At 48.7% G+C, this 9,757-nt stretch overlaps 1 protein-coding gene across 2 annotated transcripts in view; it reads right to left on the bottom strand.

Annotated features, from left to right (window-relative positions):
* Positions 1 to 1,686: 1,686 nt before the first annotated feature.
* Positions 1,687 to 9,757, bottom strand: part of CD244 (CD244 molecule) — a 28,878-nt gene continuing 20,807 nt past the window's right edge. For both annotated transcript variants that reach the window (XM_036084722.2, XM_036084724.2), the window contains 5 exons: positions 9,601 to 9,668; positions 7,483 to 7,542; positions 5,519 to 5,581; positions 4,213 to 4,272; positions 1,687 to 2,986 (listed from right to left, as the gene is read on the bottom strand). In XM_036084722.2, coding sequence (XP_035940615.1) covers positions 2,906 to 2,986; positions 4,213 to 4,272; positions 5,519 to 5,581; positions 7,483 to 7,542; positions 9,601 to 9,668 — 332 coding nt within the window. In that variant the 3' untranslated portion in view covers positions 1,687 to 2,905. The remainder of the gene's footprint in view (positions 2,987 to 4,212; positions 4,273 to 5,518; positions 5,582 to 7,482; positions 7,543 to 9,600; positions 9,669 to 9,757) is intronic.

Genomic DNA, 9,757 nt, shown 5'->3' with positions numbered 1-9,757 from the left:
CTCTGCCATTCTCCCTGCTTGTGCTCTCTCTCTCTCTGTCAAATAAACAAATTAAATCTTAAGGAAGGAAGGGAGGGAGGGAGGGGGGGAGGAAAGAAAGAAAGAAAGAAAGAAAGAAAAAAGAAAGAAAGAAAGAAAGAAAGAAAGAAAGAAAGAAAGAAAGAGAAGAAAGAAAGAAGAGAAAGAAAGAAAGAAAGAAAGAAAGAAAGAAAGAAAGAAAGAAAGAAAGAAAGAAAGAAAGAAAGAAAGAAAGAAAGAAAGAAAGAAAGGAAGAAAAAGACTAGTATGTGCTAATATGGAATAAGCGCTAAGAACGGAAAGAACAAAGCCCAGGACAGTGTGTATCACATGCTACCAGTTAGATAAAGAAGAAATGTATATCTATATGCTTATATAGTTATACAAAAGTTCCAAAAGAAAATATGAAATACTTATCAGTGGCTGCCTCCAGGGAGTAAACTGGGTTGTTGTTTTTGCTGCATACTTTTTTGTACTGCAGATTTCTGTTTTTAACCATATATGTGTATCATTCTTTTGATATATTTTTAAGTGCTTAAAATGCCTCTAGCATATAACCTTCCCATATTTACCCCAAAGAACTTCTCTCCTCGTTGTTCAGTCTGGATGGGGAACAACCATAGTACCTCTCCTCTCCCCACAGCTGTGGCTCAGCCCTATCTCCCTGCCTGTAAGTTGCACTACCTTTGACTTATATTCATGATACTGTAGTGTACGTTTTTTTTTTTTTTAAAGATTTTATTTATTTATTTGAGAGAGAGAGAGCTCATGAGAGGGGGGAGGGTCAGAGGGAGAAGCAGACTCCCTGCTGAGCAGGGAGCCCGATGCGGGACTCGGTCCCGGGACTCCAGGATCATGACCTGAGCCGAAGGCAGTCGCTTAACCAACTGAGCCACCCAGGCGCCCGATACTGTAGTGTACGTTTGTGTCACGTGCACCTGGAAGCCCATGTCTGTCCTTTAATGTTGTGCTTCTGTTGTCATACTTTCCTGCACGTGTCCTGTGGAGCCAATATGTCTTCTGTGTCCTGTAATGAGTACTCCCGGGGACCAACCAGTGCTTCATACGCAGCAGAAGCTTAACGACTGCTTCTTCACTGGGTGGTCATTGCATGGATAATCATCCTCATAAGGCATTATTACAGAAGCTCAGTGAAGACATGTAATATGATAATGCTGTACATTATTACACTCTAGAATACAGCATCCCTAAAAGCATAACTGACCAGTTCAAGATCTACACAACTCAGGATGCATGAAAGCCCGGGTCAATGGTCAGTGTCTCTGGTGTTCATCTGAACTGTTCCAACCCCCATCGTTTCCTGCTCCCTCTGCTCACCAAACTCCTGACTCTGGCACTGACCTGCCAGTACGTACCTTGGAGCCCCCAGACTCCTTTTGTATATGTTTTCCTGGTTTTTTACCCTTGACACCTGCTTCAAAATGTGGTCTGTCCACACTTGTCTCCAGGAGGAAACCAGCGGGCCAGCCAAACAGCCCCCACGGGAGAGGGATCAGGCAGGGCATGAGCAAGTGCAAGCTGTGGCTATCCCCCATGAGACGGAATGGCCTGGGATCTGGGGATCTGGGGATCCTGGGATCATCTGCTCCAATGTGAACAAGGCTGGGAGACTCCGATGGCTTGCAAAGAATCCAGACCCCTCTCTAGTAGGAATTAAACAGACAGGTGTTTATTGATGGACACAAGTGCCCTTTGGCAGCTATAGAGAGGAAAAGTACAGAATATGGAAGGGACACATAAATTTAACTCAGAAAAGAAACAGAATGCCTCTGAATAACAGCATAGTTTTATATTAAATTCATATGTTAAATACAGAATGGGGCAATTGAAGAACCAGGCTCCATGCAATAGCCACTGTTGGGGTCTCTGAGTAGGACCTCTTTCGGTTCACACTCACCCCCTTCCTGGGCTCAGCCGGAGTCTCAACTCTGGCCCCCACAGCCTCGTGGAAGAGTCTGGCCTGACGACTGAGGGGAGCCCAGCAGAGTGTCCAGTTCCCAGCTGCGCAGCCGGCTGAGCCCTTCCTCCAGCATATGCCGTGGGGAGCGCTTATCAGGACTCAGAACTTAAATAGAATATGGTTTTCAATTGTGAAGAATTTGTGAAGAAGCTCAAGTAGATTTCTAATAATGTGTTTTTGTAAGTCATACATCATACTGTAGGTAAAGCTGGTCTCACTGTCCAATTATCAGGACAGCAATGGGCTCAGGGTGATTTTTCCACTCGGAGATCAGCTTGCTTTGCCCCATCTACTCTCACTCCTGCCCATTCTGACCTAGTGGCCAGAGGTAAAGGTTTAATATGTGGTGGGGGAGTTTCTCCTCTGTATTCGAGGAAAGCCTAGACCCGTCCCCCTTGGAGGAGTGGCCAGCCGCTTACAGCTACTCAGTCCTTCCTCAAAGAGGGGGCGCCGTTTCTCTTCCTCTGAGTCGCCATTATCTTTCCTCCCTCTTTGGAAGATGGGCCTGGGCAAGGGGAGGTTCTAGAAATGTGGTCATTCCAGATTAGAGAGGAGGAAAGATGAGTAAAACATTAGAAAACCAGGGGAAGGGATCTTGATGCTAATAATAACAGCACGCTGCATTTGCATAGCACTTGATAAATTTGCTGTGTGGCTCTGAACTTGCTTTGCAGTCTTTTATGAACTACCCAACCTGTCTACCCATTCTCGTCCAGTCTGTAAGTTGAGAGATATTATTTAACAGTCTTGCTCTGATTAGCAATCATTTTCAAAATAAGACATAGACTATAAACGAAGTCCCATGTCCTCTCTAGACTGTGCACCATTCTGTAGACTCATGTGGTGTCCTCTATGGAGCTGATTCCCAAAGCAATGCTGGGATATAAGAGAGGACAGCTGCAGCAGCTAGGAATATACGCAGAAGTTCTCCAGCTCCTTGCGGCTCAGTCGTGCAGGGTTCTGGGCTTTGAGTCGTCTCTTTCCAACCTGTGGGAGAAAAGAAGAACTTCAGACCCTCTCCCACTAGGAGATCCTCATAGCAACCTTGAGACATACAAATTATTACCCCCATTTTACAGATTAAGAAAATGAACCTTGAAGTGAAATAACTCAGGGCCAACAACTAGTATGAAGTAAAGGAGGAGCTTGAAGCCAGTTCTTCTGGCTCCAATTCCAGTGTTTTTTTAACATGACCTAAATTGCTTTGGCCCACACAGTGTCCTCTACAACCCTGGGCTGTCCAGTTGGCTTTGATGTGGGACTACAGCTGAAGCACCAGGAATCCCAGTGGGCACCCATCCACCTTCTCCCTTGTGACCACCAGCAGCGTCTTTATTGGACCACAGGTGGAAGCTAGTGGGTGGGAGTGCCCTCCATGCCTTAATTTCTCTGGGTATAAATGGGAAGTATAATTATACCTATCTCGCGGCATTCTATGAGGATTAAATGAGATAATTCACATGAAGCCACTAGCAGGCTACCAAATACATAATACACCCCCAATAACTTTTGAGTCCCTATTTTTCATTCCCTAAATGGCCTGATGGGACTCAATTCAGCCACCAGGCTCAATGGTCACTTTACAGTGTCCATTCCAGCAGCAGCTTAAGATTACCTATGCCCCAGAATGGTTCCCAATTACTTGCTAACTTTAGAAAATCATTTAGATTTATTTATCCTCCCTTCTCTGCTCCCTCACCCCACACACCCTTGGAAAAGAGAGATGTCCAGTGTAAAGCCCACAGCTGGGGAACTAGCTGGAGGACAGCCCTAGTTTAAAACTCAAGCTCCCCAATAAGAGTCCAACCCTAACACATGCTATGACCTTGAATTAGACCCTTACTTTCCTTGGACCTCAGTTTCTTCGTCTCTAAAACGAAAATGTGGGTAAGAAGATCCCTCGGGGGCACCTGGGTGACTCAGTCGGTTAAGTGTCTGCCTTGGGCTCAGATCATGATCTCAGGATCCTGGGATCGAGCCCGATGTTGGGCTCCCTGCTCAGCGGGAGGTCTGCTTCTCCCTCTGCCCCTCCCCCTGATTGTGTGCTCTCTCTCTCTCTCTCAAATAAATAAAATCTTTTAAAAAAAAGAGAGAAGAAAATCCCTAAAATCTCTACAACTCTGAGACTCTATGCATGGCTTTTTCACGAGTGTTCAATTTCAAGGCTTTTCTATGGGCACTGAACCCATTCAGAAGGAGCTCCAGAATCTTACCTCTTCGTAGATGGTATAACTGGAGGAAGAACTCTGGTTCTTCTTCTTCTTCGATTCAGACTGGAAATTCAGAGGGTTAACAGTGCTCAACTTCAAGTCAGGAAATGTCCCACTCCTCACTGATATGAGAGGCCCCCAAAGAGACTCAGGGCCCAAAAAAATCCCTGAACCCACAGCCAGGGGTGAATAGAATCTCCTACCCCAAGAGTAAGTAATGGGGTTTATAGTTTCCGGAGAAGGCACTTGTGTATGACATGACATTTCTGAACCCAAGTCAGAGGTTGGTATCCCACACCCACATACCTCTCAGATTGACACATACACACATTCCCAGCACACACACACACACCCCTAGTGTAAGCACTCTGGCACACACATCCCCTGACCCTGGCGAAACCCTAGAAACACTGGAATTCAGAGGCACTCTCAGTGGTAGGTAGAGTCTCCTTAGTAACAACAAGCATGTGACCATGGTGCCTGTGACCATCCATATGGCCATGCATTGCAGCATATAACTTAAATATAAATATCTCTCATGGTGGAATCTTAAGAGATTGAATGACATATTGGAAGGAGGGTGAATAAAAAGTCTGAAAATCCGTAACCTCTCCCCCATTTGATCTTGACCTGCACGTACTCAACACTTCCACAGTTCGGCATATTCCCAACTTCCCATACTACCACATTAAGTTTATGTCTTTGTACTGTGACTCCAGCCTTGGAAATACCATTCTTCCAACCCCTCTCCCAGCCAAGGTGAAAAAATGACCATGGGCACCAGGTCCACAAAAGAGCTGTGAGCTTAGCTTGGAGTAGGATTTGAGGGGACTGTGATGGGTTGCCTCAGCCCAGAGGCCCCCACCAGCAGATGACTGGTCAGAACCTATATTTGGTTTCCTGAAAGTCAACATTGTGTCTCTCTAGGTCTGGGCAACTCCTCTGGCTCTGGGCTATATTCCCCCACCTTGGAAACCCCTCTAGTATCTCTCGTCATAGCCTCAGCTGGCCTCCAAAAGACGGCGTGGTCTCTCTACAAAGCACCACCTTTCTGTCTCTGATTGTCCTTGTCCCATAGAAACTCCTAGAGGCTCCTTTAATCCACTGTTCTCTTAGTCTCAGAGCTGTTCTTTTTCTCCAAACAGAACCAGAAAGGCACTTCTAGTTGGCGCATTAACATTTAAATACAGCCGTTTAACCCAAGCTGCTCAGATACACACAATGGAAGCGCACACACCCTGTGCAAACTCATGTGCACACGCGAAATCCACATCCGCATCCACAGAACCCCCTGGAGGAGGAGACTCACCTTCCAGGAAGGCTGTACCAATGCATATAATGTCTTTGTTTCTCGTGATGTAGGAGCAGAAGACTAATGAGAAAAGAAATAAAGGTATTTCAGAAGCAGAGATCCAACAGAATCCTAGGGAGGGAGGTCATCTCTTCCGCCCCTCCCCCCAACCCTGCCCAGACAGAAGCCCTAAGCATTAGTGAAAGGAACCCTGGACTCAGGAGGTCAGACAACCTGAATGCTCGTCCCCCTCTGTCAGTGAAGATAGCATTATTCTGTACATGTATTCTCTGCAACCCTTATAATACACCTACATGAGAGGAATGATCATCATTTGCCCCATTCTACAGATGAGGTTCCAAAAGGGTAAATAGCCCAAGTCAGACAGGGTATTCACAGTAGAAGCGGAATTTAAACCCCAGACTCGCCAGAGGTCTTTCCTCAACACCTCAGTGCCTCCCGTTGGCAACATGACTGCTTTCTCTGCACCTGAACCAAGTGTTCTCAAAGGCAGGTAGCCATCCTTCTTCTAAGAAGCTCCAGAGGAGGAGGCTCCTCACTCAACATCTCAGTCTGAGATGAGCTCTTCCTTGCATTTATTCAGATTCCTCATGCGAGAATCCAATGTGGCTAAAGCCAGAAAACTAGCAGGTAACAGTCACTCCTACATCTCTCTTTAAGGCTCTTGGACTTTGACCCACTATCAGTGAATCATATTATCTTGTGGGGAACAGGAGGAGACAACCCCCAACTTGGGAATTCCAGAGTGGCTGTGAGGGTTGAGCACCTCCCTCCCTCCCTCTCCCCCTTCTTCCTCAGCTCCTCTCTTCTTTCATTGTCCTCCCTTCCCCTCTGTCCTTCACTTTCTCCTCCTCCTCTTTCTCTTGATCTTTCTCTGAAGCCTATCACCATTCCTCTGCCCGGCAGCTTAGCCACCAAATTGAAGAGGTTACTGCTTCAGGACTTAAGTCTTTAAAAAAGAAAAAAAGAAAAAAAATTGTCATATTTATCAGAAATTTTTCATCACTGGCCACCAAGAGGCAGTGTTTCCCCTGAGACAGATGCCCCAGCCTGGGTTATCGATAATGTCATTTTAGCTGTCAAAATTAGAGGATGCTTTTCCAGTTTATGGTAAATTTCTATAATCCCAGAACGTTAAAGTCAGGGAGGGGGCAGTTGGAGTGGAGGCTCAGAAGCCCTTTAGCTCAGCTCTGCAGCCTAGAGCATATTAGTTAACCTGTGTCTGTCTCCTCATCTGCGAAATGGAGGTTGTATTAGACCCACTTCATGAGGCTGTTTTGTGAGATTCATTAAGAAAATAGACATAGTAAGTACTTAATAAACGTTATTGTTGGGCGCCTGGGTGGCTCAGTCAGTTAAGCATCTGCCTTCAGCTCAGGTCATGATCCTGGGGTCCTGGGATCCAGCCCCATGTCAGGCTCCCTGCTCAGCGGAGAGTCTGCTTCTCCCTCTCCCTCTGCCCCTCTCCCCTGCTTGTTCTCTCTATATATATATCAAGTAAGTAAACTTTAAAAAATTGTTATTGTTAAGGCATTGTAAGATAAAAGAGAACAACCCAGATACATCCTTTCCTGAAAACAGATATAAGGAGCCGAGATTAAGACAAAACAAAACAAACAAACTATAAGGGCCCCAAGTGTTGGAAGTAGCAGGGAGAGAAAACAGAAGCTGAGTCCCCTGACGAGTTTCCTCCTCCTACCGGCTCTCTGCACCACACCTGCTGCCAGGCATATGGAGGGAAAAAGAAGACCTACATCAGACTTTCCGGCTCTGTTCAGCTCTGCCAAGACACTCCAGAGCCACACAGATCTTTTCAAACAATTTAATGCAGCTGAGGCCACGCTTTTAGATTCTAGGAGCACCAAGCCCTTATTCTGCCATTCAAGAACTGTGAGCTTCTGGAAGGCATTAGGAAGCCCCATAGACAGGCCTGGAACAGATTCGAGAAACCAACGTGGTACCTGGGACCGGATCACGGAGTACATGGTGCTTCCTTCTCCGGGGCGATTCTGCCTCTGTTCCTGCACAAGAAAGAGTAAAGGGGCACGTGGTCAGATGGCTGTGTCTGTCCAGATTGGGACTGGGTGGGGAGAGACACAGCAAACAGGAGGGGCTTCCGGAAGCTGGTGAAGGAGGTGGTCATTCGTCACCCCAGGATGGGGAGCCGCAGTAGAAAGAGCGACTCACAGGACTTAGTGTCACGTGCAAGGGACCACCCACGTGTGAAGGGATTGCACCGAGTGACCCTGCCCAAGGGGGCTCCGATCACTGGCTTTACTTTGGTAACTTAGAAACTTGCCTTTGCGGACTTCTCAGCCAAATTTGCCACATGACCACTGATAACGGGCTGAGCCCTGAGTGGGGCTGTGATCTGAGCCTTGAAATTCAGAGGCTTTCACTGTTTTAAAGCTCCCTCTCTAGATCGAGACTTCGTGGCCAGTTTGCCCTTGGCCTCAAGCCAGTCCCCAGGCAGCTACAGAGCTGGGGGAAGCCTTGCACCCGAGGCCAGAGGCAGAGAGACCATACCCTTCCTGTTCCCTTCCTGCCCACAGCAGACTGGGTTGGAGGTGTTTCACCCCTGAGCGCATATTGCCAGGCTGGGCTCTGATGGGGAGCAAGAAGAGGCCAGCAGGGTTCATTAGACGAGGAAGGAGCTCAAAGGAGCAGAAAAACGCTCACTATCTTTGGAGGCTAGAGAGTCACGGGCATCAGGCAAGAAACAGAAGTTTCCTGCTTTTCTTTTTTGCCCAGACCTGAGTGAAGTGTCTCCAGAAAGGTCAGAACTGGGCCCCAGAGTAAGAACACATGAACTTGAGATTTAGGCCTTCAGACCGAACCCTGGAGCTAGCAGGAAGCCAGCAAGGGATGAGGCCGCAGAGGGAGGAGCTCCTGAGTCAGAGGCAGAGAAACAGGCCTGAATCCCCCCCACTTATACTCTGACTAGTCATTTTCCACTCTCCTCCTGCATTTACCTAACCTAAAGCAATCTTCATTTTGTGGGAAGAAAGGCCATTTGTCACGAGCATTTGGGCTTCTAGCTGTAGATAGATGCACTTGCTCTCAGGAATTTGTCCCAGGAGCTGTTTCACATCCCGATATTCCACTAATGGGGCAAGGAAACAGGCCGGGGAAGCTGCCCCGATCCCTGGTTCCCACTGAGCCCGGACCCGAGGGAAGAGGCTTGCCTCTTCTACAAGGCCTCACACGTGTGATAAAGCGGGAGAGCCCACGGCGCCGACTGCCCGCCTCACCTCCTCAGGTGGAGCACCAGGAATGCCGCTGGGAAGAGGGCCCTTCCCACCCCTCCTGGCCTCCCCAGCTAGGCACTGCCTTTCCCCTAGGCCTGTCTCCCTTCCTGCCCTGCTGGGGTGGGGGGACCAGAGCCGTGGGGGGCGCCCTGCAGCGTCTGCAGGGCCCTCCCCGGCTACAGCCCTGCATGCCAGGCTGAGGCGGCCACTCCCCGCAGACGACGGCGGGAGAGGTTGTCAGCGGATTCTCGGAGGAAGCCGCTCTGGCTCCTTGATTCTGAGCTAACCCGGTTTCTCTCTCTAGCACCTCAGCCGGACTCAGGCCTCCCCCCAGAAAGCTGGGAGCGCAGACCACTGAGCTAGCGACCACACTGGATGCTTTGGCTGGTCAGGCTGGCATCCTCCGCAGCCAGGGCAACAATCAAGGGACCCACAGAAGTAAACTTGGACGTGCAGGGGCCGGAGACAAAAGTCTTTTGTGGCCAGACACAAAAGACAAGAACGCTGGATTCTTCTTGGGGCTTAGTGCTGCTGGGAAGTTGGGGCAGAAACAGGGCCACTAGGGTGCCGTCTGGGGAGAGAAGAGCCACGTTCTGCCCGCTGCAGTGGGTGTGCTGGGCTCCATCCTTCTCAGTAGGTTCTCCCTCGTGTCCTGCTTTTCCTCCACAGCCGGAGCTAGGAGGCTGGTGGGGAAGACAGATGGGAGGGCTGAGGATCACTTTGAGAGGACGCTTGTGTGGTACCCTTTGTCTCCCTGCTCCTAATGGCTATCCTCCCCAGAAGCTTCTTCCAGGCTAGTGGAGAGAGACCCCAGCCCCTCGTGTACCGTACTTGATTACTTCTGTTTTGCATGGTGTTGACGTCTTCATAAACTGTCAGAGTTTCCCCTTGGCTGGTCTCTGTGGGAGAAAAGCAGCAAAGACAGAGCTGCAGAGACCTCCAGAGGGTATCCTGTCCAGGCTTCTGCTTCTCACAGTTCCACCTCCAC

This window comes from Halichoerus grypus, chromosome 7 (genome assembly GCF_964656455.1).
Source record: "Halichoerus grypus chromosome 7, mHalGry1.hap1.1, whole genome shotgun sequence".
Lineage (NCBI taxonomy): Eukaryota > Metazoa > Chordata > Mammalia > Carnivora > Phocidae > Halichoerus > Halichoerus grypus.
The sequence above is the reverse complement of the archived record's forward strand: the minus strand, read 5'-3'. Positions and strand labels throughout refer to the sequence as shown.